This window comes from Osmerus mordax, chromosome 3, assembly GCF_038355195.1.
Source record: "Osmerus mordax isolate fOsmMor3 chromosome 3, fOsmMor3.pri, whole genome shotgun sequence".
NCBI lineage: Eukaryota > Metazoa > Chordata > Actinopteri > Osmeriformes > Osmeridae > Osmerus > Osmerus mordax.
The window spans coordinates 3,732,520-3,750,251 of NC_090052.1; the positions used below are offsets into that span (position 1 = coordinate 3,732,520).

General features: G+C 45.7%; 3 protein-coding genes across 3 annotated transcripts; 1 reads left to right on the plus strand and 2 right to left on the minus strand.

The window, feature by feature from the left end:
- Positions 1-1,138: 1,138 nt before the first annotated feature.
- On the minus strand, positions 1,139-9,019 carry wbp2nl (WBP2 N-terminal like). The gene is made up of 8 exons (XM_067232682.1): positions 8,905-9,019; positions 7,972-8,080; positions 7,456-7,594; positions 5,551-5,643; positions 5,186-5,380; positions 4,480-4,575; positions 3,552-3,628; positions 1,139-2,703 (listed from the first exon to the last, which is right to left on the minus strand). Exons 1-8 carry the CDS (start codon positions 8,961-8,963, stop codon positions 2,647-2,649), a joined length of 825 nt encoding a protein of 274 aa, XP_067088783.1. The 5' UTR covers positions 8,964-9,019; the 3' UTR covers positions 1,139-2,646.
- A 948-nt stretch (positions 9,020-9,967) lies between these two features.
- LOC136940498 (zona pellucida sperm-binding protein 1-like) lies at positions 9,968-15,279 on the plus strand. Its single transcript, XM_067232680.1, has 12 exons — positions 9,968-10,022; positions 10,226-10,346; positions 10,820-10,954; positions 11,236-11,408; positions 11,531-11,610; positions 12,088-12,218; positions 12,504-12,687; positions 12,902-12,971; positions 13,710-13,784; positions 14,456-14,554; positions 14,820-14,954; positions 15,081-15,279. The coding sequence occupies exons 2-12, from the start codon at positions 10,232-10,234 to the stop codon at positions 15,219-15,221; spliced, it is 1,338 nt and encodes a 445-aa protein (XP_067088781.1). The 5' UTR covers positions 9,968-10,022; positions 10,226-10,231; the 3' UTR covers positions 15,222-15,279.
- A 233-nt stretch (positions 15,280-15,512) lies between these two features.
- Positions 15,513-17,522, minus strand: rrp7a (ribosomal RNA processing 7 homolog A). The gene is made up of 7 exons (XM_067232681.1): positions 17,458-17,522; positions 16,994-17,136; positions 16,686-16,811; positions 16,353-16,476; positions 16,141-16,238; positions 15,820-16,033; positions 15,513-15,684 (listed from the first exon to the last, which is right to left on the minus strand). The coding sequence occupies exons 1-7, from the start codon at positions 17,516-17,518 to the stop codon at positions 15,599-15,601; spliced, it is 852 nt and encodes a 283-aa protein (XP_067088782.1). The 5' UTR covers positions 17,519-17,522; the 3' UTR covers positions 15,513-15,598.
- Positions 17,523-17,732: the final 210 nt, after the last annotated feature.

A 17,732-nucleotide genomic window follows, 5' to 3' on the forward strand; every position in this document is an offset into this window, starting at 1 on the left:
TGGGTAGGTTGGGGGGGATTCAGTTAGGGTCTTCCTTTGGGTTCCCCGGTCTACTCATCACTCTATCCATCTTCACCCACTAAAGAGATCCATGTTGGAGCCCATGTTTCTGACGGCCTTCAAGGAATCTTTTATTTGACTTTTTGATGTATCAATGAGGGGAAGGAGGCAGGGAGGAAGATAGTGCTGGTTGGTTTCCGGTCACAGATCTGCCATGTACTCGAACTAAGAAGCTCTACCCGTGTTTGGGAAAGTGGTAATATAGTAGGGAGGAGTTTCTTTTTTATTTTGATAACCTCAAGCAGGGTAACATTTCAGGGACGGGGCTTTTTGGTTGGCTAAAAGTATTTTTAATTGAAGACAAGTATTTATACCATGACAAATTACAGCCATATCCTACCATTCTATCAAAATGATATTCAGGTTTGTTTTCAAATTAAATATTCCCTACTGAACATATGTCAGTTTGCACCAACTAAGGGTCTAATTTGACATTTACAAACATTTACATGGCATTAAGCATTATTGCCATTAATTTACAGCCTGTTGTACATGTTCACAATGCTTTAAGTAAAAACTACAATATACAAAATCTTTCAGCCATTTTGTCAAAATAGTACTCTAAATGTTTAGGGTGGGTTGTGAGAACTGGTCGAATAGTAATTTATTTAGTGTTATTATAAGAGCATTGACTTAGTGATTATGACATGAACAATGTCCATGAAAAGCAGTTGTGTGTTCTGTGTGCTTGTACCTCCTTGTGATGTTGTAGATTCAGTTCTGATTCTTGAAGCTGTACTTTGAAATAACTGTATAGTTATAGTGTGTGATTTTCTGTGAAAATATGGACTGGAGATATCTTGGGGTTTGCTTGCATTTCACAGCCTAATAAATCTTATGAAGTTCAATTGCAACTGCTTCTGCATGATGTTGGTTTTCTTCACAACCAAAAATACCACAGGTTTTATTCTTCATGCACCCCATTGAATGGACAGTCAATGTTGGAAACGTATCCACATTGTGAACATAGTTTGACCGATGGCTCCTTGACTACTATAAAATAATTTAGGATTCAATCTAATTTCAAATAAAAAGGTTAACCGTTTGTGATGAACACAAAAACATATGCCAGAAGAGATTTGTTTTTCACAAACATTTATTCGTAAGTCCTTCAATTTTTAATCAACATAAAAGGAACTCTAAAAGGAAAAGGGTTCACGAACACAAGATAATAGACATTTTATATACGTTTGTTTAATTCAAACAGATGACAACTCCCACGGGAACCCAACCATTCCTCAACCTCCTACAAACTAGTGCAAAATGCAAAGAGATTTCACTGCACACAGTCAACATGTGTTATATGGTCTGTTAGTCACTTCAGAACAGTTTAATCAGGAGTGAGTTTGCGTTCACAGGGTGAATTAGTAATAACTGCAAGGTGAGCACCGAAGAACTATGATAGACAGACATGGGCCCAGTAACCCCACACTGCTGTAATCACAGAGAGAAGGGGCTCTCGTTTCAGCCAGGCTCTGCATACATCAATATAATACAAGTCTGGGACTAGGCCACGGGTCCTTACTCACCGAGTAGAACCGTCGACCGCGTTCCCCTTCGGAGGTTCTCTTCCTCGCTCGACAGAAGTTTTGACTTGAGATGGTATGACCAGCGCACGTGACGGCGGACTGCCGTTACCTACGCACGCTTCGCCTGATCAATCGGGCGTTTGCTCCCTGCGACCCTCTGATAAAAATGAAAGAAAAGCCATGACCGAGGGCAGGCGCGTTTTAGCGTCGCGAAGAATCCGAGCCGTCCCTTGTTCAACCCTCCCTACACAGACAGAGACGAGCGCATGGACACTTAACTCGCAGGGTGAATGTAAAAATACTTTTAACGATAGGAATAGAAACGGCCGTCCGATGTCAATATAAGCATTTGAAATGTTTAAAATTGCGAAAATTTCTATAAAATGTTTTTGGTAAATAAACATTTTGTATTTACAATTTTGTGGTTATTAGAAGTGTCTATTGCCTGTAACGGACATTTTCCTTTGTGCCTCCTCAGCCGAATAGGTTTCAGGGCTCATAGACTCAAGACTAGGACCACTAGTCTAGGGTCAGATCCTCCTCCAGATCATGTAATGATACCCAGTACTATGTAAAAAGTTTCAACTGGTCTGAGACCAGCATTCAGGAGAATATCGAGACAGAAACCCTTGCCTAAGAAGAGGCAGTCTCACATTCAAACAGAGAGCCTTCCTTTTAAACTGAGAGAGAAAAACCTAACTTCTCTGACCCGTCTGCTAAAATCCAAATAATACCAGTTTTGCAATGTTCTAGATTAACTGTAGTCAAGCAGAGGTGTGGAAAAATATGTCACGTGATCTAGAAGTCACCTCTTTCCCATTTCATGATTTCAAACATTCAAAATACTAAGAGAGGACTACAGGCTGAGAAAAACTGCCAGGATTCTGGCAACTGCCAGCCGTTCAGCCAGGAAATCTAGAGTCGGTAAGATATAGTAATAATAACCATATTCATCATCGTTACGGTTTGCTGCGGTTTATCTATTATCTATGAGGGGGGGGAGTAGGGGGGGGGGGGAGTTGGAGGAGGGGGGAGTGGAATCCAAAGAGCTGGTGCTTCAGTTGTCCTTCTTTTCGGGGTAGCTGGGGTAGGGAGCGTAGGGAGGAGGCTGCTCCTGCAGGGGGAAGAGAGAAAGACGGGAGAGAGAGAGAGAGAGAGAGAGAGAGAGAGAGAGAGAGAGAGAGAGAGAGAAAGGGGGGGGGGAGGGAGAGAGAGAGAAAGACGGGAGAGAGAGAGAGGGGGGGGGGGAGAGAAAGATGGAGAGCGAGAGCGAGAGAGGGGAGAGAGAGAGACGGGGGAGAGAGAGAGAGAGAGGGGAGAGAGACGGGGGGGAGAGAGAGAGAGAGAGGGGGGGGGGGGGGAGGGAGAGAGAAAGACGGGAGAGAGAGAGAGAGAGAGAGAGAGAGAGGGGGGGGGGGAGGGAGAAAGACGGGAGAGCGAGAGAGGGGGGGGGAGAGAAAGATGGAGAGCGAGAGAGGAGAGCGAGAGGGGAGAGAGAGAGAGGAGAGAGAGAGGAGAGCGAGAGAGAGAGGAGAGCGAGAGAGAGAGGAGAGCGAGAGAGAGAGAGAGAGAAAAAAAAGAGGTTGAAAACACAATAACACTAACTGAGCTACCTCGTACCGTACTAGCAGGTACAGTGGTTACTGGAGGGATGTATTTGACAATGCTGTTCTGCTTTCTTTACTATTTCCTGCTTCACGCTGATAAATTGTCGAGTACAGAAGACTGGATGTCTCAAGCCCTGAGTGCACAACAGTAACTTTCTGTAATTTCCGTAACCACGTAATTCAATTCAGTTTAGCAGTGACACAATCACTGAAACAAGCGGACCTTTTTATCGTTATCAAAAAACAAACAAAATATGTTCCCACCTCTGACTCGCACGCTCGCTCTCGCTCTCTCTCTCTCTCTCTCACACACACACACACACACATCATCCCAGTGAGAATGGCGTTCACTTACCATGGGCATGTAGACATTGTGGGGATTGCTGGGGTTGTAGTAGGCACTGCCTGCTGCCTCTGCTGCCTTGGCATTACCTGAGGTTTCAACAGAGAGAGACAGAGAGACATAGACAGAGAGAGAGCCAGAGAGACATGGACAGAGAGAGACAGAGACAGAGAGAGACAGAGAGAGAGACAGGGAGAGTGAGACGGTTACAATGACAGTGTCAGAAATCATTACTTGATGGCATCTTTACAACAACAACAAAAACAGCAATGATTGACAACCTACAAAGGAGACGAGAGAGAGAGAGGTAAATAATAGAAAGCTGTTGTGTAACAGACACTGCCTCCAGAAGAGCCAAGGAGAGTCAGAGTAGGTAGAGAGAGAATTGTACGGGACTAGACCTTCACCCACCCCTGCCTGCTTCAGTCCCGTTCACACGCACACACAGACACAACCAGGTGCCTTGACCCCCCTCACCCCCACCACACACCCACACACACACATCCCCACTGTGTGTGGGACAAGGTCATATTCTGCGTGGTTGAGGGAGGGTAACAGATACTGGGAGGGTGACTTGACTGCCCCCCCCGCGCGACGTGGAGCGGTTAAGACGTCAGGCTCGTCTTGCTCCGTCCCGTCAGCTGACTCATTCTGGGGAGGACGGATGCCATCTGACAGGTGCAGCGGTGCAGACGCACAGGGGGGTGAGGAGAGAGAGAGACAGACAGAGGGACAGAGAGAGAGACAGACAGACAGAGAGAGGGACAGACAGAGAGAGGGACAGACAGAGAGGGGGACAGACAGAGAGGGACAGACAGAGAGAGGGACAGACAGAGAGGGGGACAGACAGAGAGGGGGACAGACAGAGAGAGGGACAGACAGAGAGAGGGACAGACTGACAGAGACAGAGAAAAAGAGAGAGAGGGAGAGAGAGACCAACCTGGAGGGGGCGCTGTGGGAGGGGCAGCCCAGTTCTGTGGTGGTCCAGGGTACGGGGGAGGAGGGGCCATGTAGGCAGGGGCAGATGGGTACATTCCTGACACACAAAAGAGAGAAAGACCGAGAGAAAGAGACAGCGAGAGAGATAGACAGCGAGAGAGAGAGAGAGAGAGAGAGGGGGGGGGGGGGAGAAATCAGACCAGCGTTATCAAAAATAGCCTAGCCCTACGGTGCTCGGATAGATCGTTTCTTGACATACTCAAAACAGTGAATGTCTGAATAGTTTAATGTGTCTAGACAGACGGGGTCTACCATGAATATCTTCATGTCCCACAACACAGACGGAAACATATAGGACATCTGCGTATGACGTACAGACATAATCTCTCAAAACCAGGAGGGCTCTAAATAGCTTTAAGCTCATCTCAATATGACTTGAAAGGGGCATTAAATATATATATATATATATATATATATAATGTTTTTCCATGTTTTTCCATGAATCCGCTATGCGATATAAAGTTATATGTGATGATGATGATGGTTTGAGGTGTAAGGGTATGATTTACATCATATCTTTTGGGGGTTGAAGATACAGCTCCAGTACGACCAGGAGTAACTATAGTAACGATAGATCTCTATTCTTTAAGATAAAAGAATCAAAAACAAACACACAAACAAATGGAGGGACTTCAGAGGTAACTCACCTGCGGCTGCTGTTGGGTAAGGATAGCCCATGTTGACCGGTGGGGCAGGGGGGCCCTGGTAGAAACCATTCTGCTGTGGGGGGGGTGCGAAGGGGTAGCTGTTCGGGACCGCGGCAGGGCCGTAGCCGTTCATCATCCCCGGTGAGGGATAGCCGTAGGAGGCACCGCCGTTCTGGGCGGGCGGGGCACGGGATGCTGAAACACAGGAAGGGGAGAGAAGGACGGTTGGAGCTTCGATGGTGGCAGCCACTCCTCGAACTGTCCAAGACAACGCCCCTGATCCACAACACCAGCCGTCCTCGGGAATGATGATGTCACGGGCGAGGGTCGTGACATCATCAGGACGAGACGGACATGGGGCCTACCATTGGTGGCCAGTTTGAAGAGTTCCTGGCCCAGCTCGATGGCGCCCCCGCTGGTGAAGGACATCTTGAAGGTTGCCTGGCCTTCCCAGCCACCTGGAACGACAGGATATGATGTCACTTACAGCCAATAACCTGACGAGGCTGGCCCATGACAGAACCACGAGATCACCCTACAGTCTGGAACGACAGGATATGATGTCACTTACAGCCAATAACCTGACGAGGCTGGCCCATGACAGAACCACGAGATCACCCTACAGTCTGGAACGACAGGATATGATGTCACTTACAGCCAATAACCTGACGAGGCTGGCCCATGACAGAACCACGAGATCACCCTACAGTCTGGAACGACAGGATATGATGTCACTTACAGCCAATAACCTGACGAGGCTGGCCCATGACAGAACCACGAGATCACCCTACAGTCTGGAACGACAGGATATGATGTCACTTACAGCCAATAACCTGACGAGGCTGGCCCATGACAGAACCACGAGATCACCCTACAGTCTGGAACGACAGGATACGATGTCACTTACAGCCAATAACCTGATGAGGCTGGCCCATGACAGAACCACGAGATCACCCTACAGTCGCGGCCATAAGTTTTGGCAATGACAAATGTTGTGTTTTGCAAAGTTTGCTGGTTCAGTATGAGGAAAATGTTTTCACGTTTCTATAGAATACTGGAATACAATAAGGCACATTTCTTTTTCTTTTTTTAAGCTTTTTGGGGCCAAAATTGTCAATATATGCAAATAGTCCCCTCTTTTCCAGCAGTCAATCTGCTCTTAAAATCCAATCAGAATGATAGAGTGATTTCACCTGGCTAGAACTAGTTCACACTTTCCCCTGTGCTGATGATATGACTTACTGACATTATGTTAGCAGTCATTTTATGCCAAGCAAGCTTTGCAAACACAAAATGTATGTCGCTCCCAATACTTTTGGCCACGGCTCTACACCTCCAGGCCTAATCCAGCCTAGGAATGAGAGCTGATGATCAGATACCAGTGTTTCTCATTAATTACTTAAACTGTGGCCACAGTCTAGACCAGTTTGTCCCCACACATCTCATTATAAAAGAAAACATTTTTACACTTCTTATAATGACATAAAAGATCTCCAAAGCGTTGACGTTATCCAGCATATCTAGCTAGCTAAAGTTAGTCAGTTATCTGTGCTTAACATCATTACCAGCAGCTCTGACAACATAACTATTTTCAACATCCAAGGAGTAATTGGGCTTAGCGTTACTTCACGCTACATGCAATCCAGTATTTTTTTTCTTCTTCTAAAAAACAGAACAGCTCAACACAGTTTAATTTCTTTGATGGTTGAAAAGTTTGCTCTAATCGATTTGACCATTTGTGAACGGCGTATAACTGGCTTGTTTACCATGCTTTGTGGGTATTGCTTTTTTGCTGTGTCATCACCATTCAACCATACAAACAATGGGTTTGTCATTAAATGATCTAGCCTCTTCATTTTGCTCTCAAAGGGAGGCATTTAACTTTAAATGTAACATTTAAAATGTTAACAATTTTCTTCTGGAAGAGCCTGTTCTTAGTGGGTCCAAGGTCCATCTACCAGTCTCCATTTATTTTATTTTTTTTGTCTATAGTACCTACACGTCAATAAGACATGCTATGGTTCCATTCAATGTCATCAAAGTTACAACAGAAGACCTATGTTCTGGTATGCTTGCAAAAAAAACATAATTCCTTCATAAGAATCCGGGCGTTTCCTGATACATGATTTCAGTGCCACCCAATCCCCTTTCCCTCCTGGAAAACCAGACCCCGATCCAAGTACGAGTCCTCGGCTCGAGTATAGACAAAACACTGTCTGGAACCACAGGTGCTGTGCAGGTGATGGGGTGCCGCTCTGTGGACCTCTTACCCCCAGTCTCGGCAGACACGGTCCCTCGGATGTAGTTGGCGGCGAAGACAGGCTGCTCGATGCTGCAGCCCTTCATAAGGTAGTACGGGAACATCACAGACCCCAGGCTGTCCTTGGCATTACTGGACACAAACACCAGCTGAACCGGAGGGAGGGAGGGGGGGAGAGAGAGAGAGAGAGAGAGAGAGAGAGAGAGAGAGGGAGGGATGGGGGGTCAGGGAGGGAGGGAGGGCAGATGGAGGGAGGGGAAGGAGGGAGAGGGAGCGGGGATGAGAAGGAGGGGGCGAGGCAGGGAATGACGGAGGGAGGGAGAGAGAGGGAGAAAGAGAGAGAGGGAGGAAGGTGGAGGGAGAGAGAGGGAGGGGGTGGAGGGAGAGAGAGAGGGAGGGAGAGGGCCAATATGACATCAATTTGTTTAGTTTGACCTTTAACAAAAAGACCATGCATGCACACGCACACAACTTGTCCTAGATGCATAAACCAAGACAGTGAGCGTAGCAAGCAGGCAGAACTTACTCTGTATGGAGTGAGGTAGACAGTCCCCTTCTTGGTTCCTTTCAGGACATCATTCTTGCCGGTCACATCGCTGAAGGACAGGTCCACATTCTTGCACTCCCTCAGCACACTGTTCACATGGTAATATGGACTTGTTACTACGCCAGTTGTACGGAAGTGACCAAACCTGTTGTCTCATATTGAAACCTTTCTAAAGCGTTCACAGCTAGGCACACACACACATTTGTCAATAAAAATTGCCATATGTCAGGAAATTATAAAACGGACAATTCCAAGATGTACCCACCCATGCAAGCTTCTCGTTAAAGTGTTTAGCAAATTAATTGCCCAATCTTCCAACCACAACATCCCAAAAACTAGCCATTCACTAGTTAAAATGACAGTAGCCCTACCGCAATATCATGGGTTTGGTATTTAATAGATAACAAGAATACCAATCTTAGACAGTCACTCACGACGGCGTGGATGCCATAAGTTATAGTTTTGTGTGTATAATTTGCAAGCTACAACTGTAATTAGCTAGCTACTGTACAGTAGGCAGTGTAGGTACGTAGCCAAGCTAACTCGTACAGGCCCAATGTCTATGGACTTATACTTTAGCTAGCCTATGTGGCTAGCTACCTATCGCATGAAGAAAATCATATTTCATTTAATTCACTGAAACAAAAAACGTCAAGCCAGATTTGTCATGTTGTGGACAGTACCTAGATGCCGTAGTGTAGTTTCTAACATCTTAAGCCCGAAAAAAAGAGACTAAATGTAAATGTAAACTCCAACCATTTAGCTAGAGAGCTAGCTGATGCTAACTAGAATTACGAGTTCGCCACACTCCAACTTACTAAACGTTTAGACTAGATACGACGCGTGCTGTACTAACAAGACAGCTTGCCACGAACTGTAAACATACGAATTACGCTTTCTAGTATTCTTTACCTTTCGCCGTTGTTGATCAAAACGCCCCCGTTCTGAGAATGATTTCGATTCAAAGCCATGTTGCCAAACAGAGGTTTAGATAGCTCTAGTGCAGATGGCAGCTAAACAACCCCAAAAACACCGAGTTGTTACGTCACACGATCAGCTGTCTCGTGACTTGCAGGTATTTGGTTTGGTAATTCTGGACTGTCAACAAAATGTCTATGAGTAACTTCTGTGTTATGTACCAAAGGAATTTTTCATGTTGTATGATGTTCGTTTTGTGTTTGATTATGCATCTTCGCCTGTTATGTTTAGTAATATAGTTCTGGAACCATCTAGGTGATAATTAGGTTAATCTGTTAGGGTTAGTGTTAGACCTGTAATGTTTTGTCATTAAAATGTGCGTCAAGAGGCGCACCTCATGAGGAGAGATATGTGAGCCTTCATGAAAAGAGCAAATGGGTCAAATACAACTGTAAATGACTTCGGACATGTACCTGTTACGCTTTTACCTATCAACAAGGATTACAAATCTCGTGCGACTTCATAGGCTAGTACACAGTCGCCTGATGCCAGATTGCGAAGACGCTACACAGCCATTAATTTATGCTACATAATTAGCCTATGTTAATCAATCGCTAAAATATCAGTTTATTCAAACAAAAGATGCACTCCATTTCACAAAACGTATATTTTGTAATATTAGCATTCTTATCGCCAAACCTCACATGCCAACCACCTGCTGACCCCAAACCCCCTGAACAAGGAGACCGTCATGTCCTGCCTCGAGTCACTTGTACAAGCCAACGAATACATGCAGTTTTTGGTCCACTGGTTGGTCCCAATCTATACATCATAGGTAAAACAATCGCATTTTAAATACATTTTTAATAGATTGATTCTACACATTTTATTGTCCTTACACACGCACGTGGTTTTGCCCTTTGTTGGCCTTAAGGTGGCTTGTAAATTGTAAACAAAGAAAATTGTTCCTGTCACCCACATCTTCAGACAAGACTGGGAAACGCGTGCCAGTGCCTAAAACCAAAGAACACTGTGGGGTGCAGAGAGGCAGATCAAAGAGTAATGATGTCTCATTCTTCACTAGATACGACAGCTGTTTCGTCCAGGTTGAGGTAATCCCAACGGTTTGACTAACAGCAAAGGGTTCCTTTTCCAAGTGTGTATTCTCCGGACTCATTCTATTTTCCAGTTTTATCAGCCAGCAGTGTCTTGTCTATATTCCTCTTAACAATCTCTGACCTCTTAGACCCCGGCCTTGGCCACTATCTGTATGGAAATAAGGATTTGTGGAGTCACTAACCTCTGCTTTTTTAAGGATGACATGGTGAAGGTGTCCCTGGAAGTCCAGTTGATTGCAGAGGAACAGTGGGACAAGGTCACCCTCAGCTGTCCTCTACTCCCTAAGAAGGGTCTGCCCTCCAGCACCCTTCCCCCGTGTGAGTATGGCGCTAACGCATCTTCTCAGAATTGCCATAGTGGCTGGCAGGCTACTCACAGACCAAGGCGACAGGTGAATGGTGCTTGAAAGTGTATTAGCATCTCCAGTACAAGTAGTAATCCAAGAAGAATGTTCAAAGCAGTCCTCTTCTTTGACGAACATTAAAATCAACTCCAGCCTTTGCGTTTAGGCTATAATTCCCAACGGAATAATGGGCAAAACAATTCTTCCAAATTAAAACAGCTTCTTCAACATGAATGACGTCCGACATGAATAGAGGTGTATTTCAAAGTAAATCACACGCTATTCAGTAGACCATAGCCTCAAGATAACAATGATTCATTCAATTCAATCAATTATCTCATGAGCTTCCAGCCATTATGTTTACAGAAAACTGTTGCAATGAGATGTCTTACAGAGGAGTCATCTGAGATAAATCCTTTCTATGATCTTGGTGGCCCTCTTGGACAGCACCACTTAGGGAGTGTGACATAGAGAGAGCCCTGCGAGTGGCCTGTGGACCCCAGGCTGTCTCTGCCGATGCCTGTCTCATAATGGACTGTTGCTACGACGCTCAGGACTCGACCTGTTACTACAGGATGAATGGTATGGTTGTTTTGATCTTTGCGTTGAGGTGTGTGTCACAGAGGAATTTTAGTACTCATAGTTATGCTAGGTGCCGAATTGGATCCTGGATGTGTATTACAAAAAAGGAAAGGGTTAGCAGGTTGTGTATTTTCATACTGTGGTGTCATACCCAGAAAACCAGACACTCAACAAACTGATGTAGAGAACATGTTCCCATAACTTCAGTCCTCACAGCCAATTTGACTATGTGGAGAGTTTGGGGGAAACAATCTTAAGCTTGCCTCTCTCTTTGCCTTCAGCATGCTCACAGGACAGCCATTTTGTGTTCTGGGTGAGGGCGTCCGACTCAGACCCCCGTCTCAATACCAGCAGCTTAGTGGTCAAGGACCAGCCTCAGTGCTTTCCTGTGGTGACCACATCAGATACAGCCGTCTTCAAGGTTGGCATGACGGACTGTGGAACTAAGATAAAGGTGAGGCTAGTAATTTGCCTGGCCTATGCACTAAATATCCCTGAAAATGTATTTTGAGTAGTAGAGCTTGATAGGAACAATATTAAAGTTGTTCTTTGACGCCATCCGTTTGGTATTTCCAGGTTGAGGGAGATCTGATTATCTATGAAGTGGAGGTGGAGGAACTGCTGACAGATGCTTCTGACAGAGATGCCCGCTTCAGGTGCCGTTGGGGGTCAAACCCTCTTGTCCTCCTCTAGATGCTAGACTTAGCACTTCATTGTTTTCAGACTAAGACATGTTTCAGATTCAATATGAAAGCGGGACTGTGACATCATACACAGAAAAGGGTGGGGGTCTTATCCTCCAGAGATGTGACCATGAGATGCTTTTCATATCTATTGCTTTAAGAAACTGATGAAAATGTAACATTTTTGATTAGGTTTTTAATTGTTCATTTGTTTGTGATTGTTATTGTAAATGATGTTGTAGGATTGTAATGTACTGTAGCGCGTTGAGTACAAGAAAGACATGACAAATCAAATATGGTCATTGTTGTTATTATCACAAATGATGCAGGCAGAGTGAGATGGTTGGTCAACTGACAAGAACAATGAGCTGCTAGTTTGTGTATCTCGGCAACGTCGTCACCGCTGCAGTGATGTGATGTGTAGTTCTCCAATAATTCAGGGCTTTCCAGTCTGCAGGTTCAGTGTCAGTACGAGGCATCACCTGTCCAGAAGCACAAATATCTGCAGTCCTTGAATCCCACCAACCCTCCAGCGGTTACAGCGCTGGGGATGGTCAAAGTCCAGATGAGAATCGCCACAGGTACTGTCCAATCATCCCAAAGTCCTTCCAGGTAAGAGAGATCCTAGAGAGCCTAATGGAGGTGCACACAAAAGGCCGTGAGAAGCAATCAAGGAGGTGCTACTTCAAACTGTGAACCACCGAGAAACACGATTAGCTATTAGCTTGCAGCGCAAGTGAACATCCACCATCACACAATGAACTCGACCCAGAGTCTAAGACTAGGCATCTCACCTCCTATGGGCGGCCTATGTTTGATATCTCCGCCATTTTGGGGGGGGGGGGTGTTTTATTTGAACTTTTTAGACGAGTCCTTCACCTCCTTCATTCCTGGGGAGCAGCTGCCTCTGACTGTGCCCCTGCAGAAGCCTGTGCACGTGGAGGTGTCCATCGACACCCCCTTCCCCGACCCCAACCTCTCCCTGCGTGTGCAGGACTGCTTCGCCTACCCAGCCTCCAGATACTCCACCTGGACTCTTCTCTATGACGGGTGACTGGGGGGGGGGGGGGGGGGGGGGGGCGGTGGGGAGGGGGAGGGGGGGAGTAGGGTCTTCCAGAATGTACTATCCACTGCATTAACTCACTTCCAGAGGCCCATGTCTTTGTTGTGTTGTAGTACGAAATGGGCAAGTAGCTTTCTTACTCTGTAACAGATGACTCAGTGAGTTTTCTGTGGTTTTGTCTCTCCGGTGCCTCTCCGTCAGGTGTCCCGATCCCCAAGACGACATGAAGAGCTCCGTCTTCGAGAGCCCAGTTGGGAACACCACCTCCCAGGTGACGTAGCTGAATCCAGCGCCCTCTAGGTTGGAACGGGTGCGAGTCCATCTTACGAATGAGCTTCAAACAGGCCCAAAGCTTCTTAACCCTTGTGCTGCCTTCGGGTCACATGACCCAAAGGTTCATAACGAACCATCGCTGCGTCAATTTTACCCAATACAAAAACTAATAAAAATATTTTTCTTTTAACCTTCGCAATGTGGGGGGTCTGAGACAGCCCAACGGTTAAAAGAGAATGCTTCACTTTGTTTTTGTATGCGGTAAAGTTGTCGCAATATGACGGTGGGTCACAACGACTGATGGGTCAGAATGACCCGAAGATAACACAAGGGTTAATACGTTTGAGTGCACGTGCTCGCGGGCCGCTGCACGTTCTAGGCGAACGTGTTCACAACTGCAAAGAAGAAATGGTCACAGGAAACCTTCTGGATCACGAACAAAGGAAGGGATGTGTGTATCCCCCCTCCTCTGTTATCTCTCCCCCCCTTCTTTGAATTGGGCGTATCTCCCCCCCCTTTGATGTCCGTCCACAAGCTCAAGGCCAGTGTTCCTGGGCCCTTGTCCAATCCTCCATCTGCAATCATCAACATACCATGTCCTCCGTCTCTGCTTTCACACACACCCATGTGATGACCAGTCTTATGCACCTACTTCATGGTTTTCTACCTTTTTAGTTTTACTTGACATATGATATACACACACAAACCATATTAATGTGCACATTTCTCTTCTCAGGTGCAGGTCCGGAGGTTCGACGTCCACACTTTCGCCTTCCTGGACCCTGAGACAGGTCAACTCAGTTCGGAGGAGGTACTAGTTGACATGGAGGTTCAATTTTTAGACGTCCAATCTAATCTTTCATTTTTTATGGTCTTACCGGTCCATTAAAGTAGCAATATAGCCAGTTGACTGAAACACATTCAGTTTTGCAGACAGTTTGCTGTGTCCTTGTCAGTCCAGTTGTCACTGTTCACTTGGCTATGGTTGCGTGTACTTTGTAATGGATTTGCTGGAATTCTAAAGTACTTGAAGACTTTACAACAGAGGTCAAGTACAGAGAACTGGACTGTGTTGCTGACACCATGCCGTTACACAATCAGGCTTGGGCTTCTGCTACACTGGTCTGTTAAGTTTGTTCATATCCCTCAAATCCAATGCCTTATCATATGTCCATATTTATATATATATATATTTACTGACTAAATGTTTCATGGTATAATATGGTATAGATTCCCATATCCCTGTCTGAACATTGTTCTTTTGTCTCTCCAGATACTGTCTTCATATCTTTTCTCTCCATTTAATTCTCTTCCTTAAATATTTCTTCTTTAATTTTGTCTCTTTGTCTTAACACCTTAACTAAACCGTATCAACAACCTAATTTCTCCTCTTTTTTGTCTTGGACTACTACCTTTGCTAACGTGGGATCAGTCTGAAGTAGTACAAAGTGTAAAAGGACATGTTCCATCTCTGCTTGCTAGATGTTCTTCTACTGCTGGGTGGAGATCTGCCCAAAGGACATGAAGTGTGAACAGCGCTGCTCCATCACCTGTGAGTGCCGCTCCCATGGCGACACACCTGTGAGTGCCGCTCCCATGGCGACACACTGAGAGCCTATGAGAGGTGTAGCCTCCCTTCCTACTCCATCAGACATGCAGGGATCGGTGAAAGCCACGTTCCCCCCCCTGTGTTACCTCAGAGAGCACCTCCAGGGTGGGCAGGAAGAATGCAGTCTCTAGTTGATCTCTATCCTTCTGTTCCTCGTGGGGAACCAGCCCTGTGTGTCGGCTTGTTGTTCTGGATCAGTTCTGACGTTGTAACCATGTCTCAACCTGTGTTGCTCAGCATATGACGAAGAACCACAGAGGAAGAGGAGGGAGGCAGAAAGTCAGCAGTTCCAGCTGCTCTCGTTTGGCCCTCTGCTGTTTGCCGAGAACACCACTGAACCCGAGTAACGGCCAAGAACTCGCTTCAATACAGGTACACTTCTGAGATCCTGTGTATGCACGGGGAGTGAGATGGTATGGACAGAGATGTGTCTACATGGTCACAGAGCATGTTTCAAGGACTCGTATGTCGTTGTCTTGTGTCTGTCCTCTCGTTCAGTCTTCCTGGCATCTGTCTACACACTTGTTTTTTCTGCCGTCCCGATTCTCCTCTTCCATGGCTGCTGGAGGACACGGAGGCGTGCACCAGGAGGCGTGTACCAGGAGGCGTGTACCAGGAGGGGTGTACCAGGAGGGGTGAACCAGGAGGGCAGAATCCAGATGCCATGATCCCAGCCAACAGACTGACCAAATCCAAATAAAGCATATTTAATTACGTTTTCAAGTCTAACTTCTATTTAATACAAATATGGTAAACTAGGTACGGAAATTCTAGTTTGCAACATGTTTAGAGACCGTCTTTATACAAAGATTTTGTTTCTCACTACCTCAGAGTTTGTGTTCAGATGGCTTCCCTCCACACCAGACTAATTTCAGCATGATTACATCTATGATTGTCACACAGGCAAATGAGTCATACTAAAGACAAGTCTTGTGACTTTGACGAGAAGATTAACTTAGATTTATTGTAGACAAAAGTTGGGTGATTTGGTTGTAAGAAATGTATGAACAAGTTATTCAGTAGGGCCGGAACTTCCTCTGTGCTCTAAGCAAAGCGATTCTCTGCTTGTCCTCTTCAAACTTTTTCCTCAATTCTGCAATGTCTGGAAAAATAAATAGAAAAGGTTTACAGAACCATAAAATCTTTCCTTTAAAGACCACAGTAAGTCAGTGATTTACGATTACGTAACTGCCAGTTTATAGCGCTGCGTTCCGAAGATGTTACCGCGACAACTTACGTTCTTTCTGCGTGTTCCTGTGCTGCCAGGTGTAGAAGTTGACCAGCTCCTTCCTCTTCCTCTTCCTCTTCCTGGTTTCTTTATGCAAAGCCCTCTGGTTGGCCATCTCGCTGTGGGGGCGGGCCTTGATGCCGCGGCTTCCTCTCGTGACCTTCACCCAGCCCTCCTCATCCTCCTGTTGCTCCTCCGCCTCTTTCTTCTTACGCTCTGCCTCCTGAGAGAAGAAACCGCGTCAGACACGGGTCTCTCTGCTACCTTGAGGCGATCAATGAGTTCAGGACTCGAGATTCAAACCCTGCAGTCAGACCGAAGATCTCTTACCTCCTCTTTTCTCTTGTCATAGCCCTGCAGGAAGGAGTCCACTACTTTCTGTAGTTTGTCCGGCTGAATTAACGCCTCTCTGTACTGGTCAACCCATTCTGTTAAATATGTAAAAACGTGTTTTGTTACTAGAAAAGGGGATGTACACGTTGATTATAGATGTACTTAAAAAAAACGGACACTAAGTAAAAGGTGCGCTGCTTTGTACGCACTCTGTATGCCTGTTTTCACTGGCTGCTGCTCTGTGGAGACGACCAATGGGACGTCATGGGGGTGGGACTTGGCTGCTGCTATACTGCTGGCGTTGTCGAAAACAACATAACCCACTTTGAACCCCTGGAAGAAATGAAGAAAGAAGGTGGCAAATATTGATCAAGACAGCACTCGTTCTTTTGGTGCAGTGTGTTGTCCTGTGTGCATGTTTTAATAAAGTGAAGGCACAACAATGTAAGAGTGAGATAAACTGACGCAGGATAGCCTACAAAACAAGCTGGATTTTCAATATGGCCATCATCGTCAGTGTCATGATTTATTTCGAAACGTGCCTGCTTCTGTGCTGGTGTGAAATACTTGGACAGCTTGGGCCCGGTGTGCTCTGAGGAGCCTGGCTTGTCCCTCAGCTCCACAGACTTAACAGGGCCGAACTGAGAGAACAGCTCCTTCACGATTAGCTGGCGGACAGACAAAGGCAGGTTTGGAATGTACAGAAACGTTTTCCATGGAAAATGATACGTTTAGTCACGGCTCCCTTTTGGAAGGGGATATTGGCAAAGACTAGCGCATCATTCATGCTCTTGTAGTCAACAGTTGTGCTGGTGGAGTGGAGACATCTATACAGACGGGAAATAGCTACCTCTGAACAATATGGAGGAATGTTGATGGCAAACAGTGTTTTGTCGAGAGGTCTTTGTGAAGTCTTCTCCGCTCGCACTTTGTGCTCCTTAACAAACACGCTGTGGCGCGCAGCGCTGTCAGGACTGTACTGCAGGGACAGTACTGAAAGACACCAGGTGGACAGTTAAGCACAAAACACACCTCTGGATCAGCAAGAGAACAAATTAAATCAATTTTTAAACACTGCAGATGACACATTTTGAATGAATGATCAAGTTACGGACATCCATTAACAGACGACATCCAAAACAGAAAAAGGGTCCGGCTAGCCTAGCTCTACATCTTACATCCTTTCAGCATTATGTTTACACCGAAAAACGGTAATACGACCACAACCTGAGAAAATTGAAGGCGTTTTTCAGCCAAGCATGAGCCGCTGTAAAACAAAAACAATTTAAATAAATAATCAAATGTAATAGTTACCAGTAAATCCTCCTGGAATAATGCAAGCCTGGCTGGCATGTTTCGTCTTGGACGGCGCCATCTTTGTTGTGAACTTTCACACAGGAAGTACAATGACATCTGGTCTGCGGTTCCTGTTTGAATATACTGCGTACTGTCTAAAGTAAACTCAATGCTTATCTGTTAAAATGTTTGACGGTAAAACGTCACAAAATCTATAATTTTAACCATTGTAAACTTCACCAAATGTTTGTCATATGGTAATTCAAGCACAGTACACCAATGTTATCCATAAT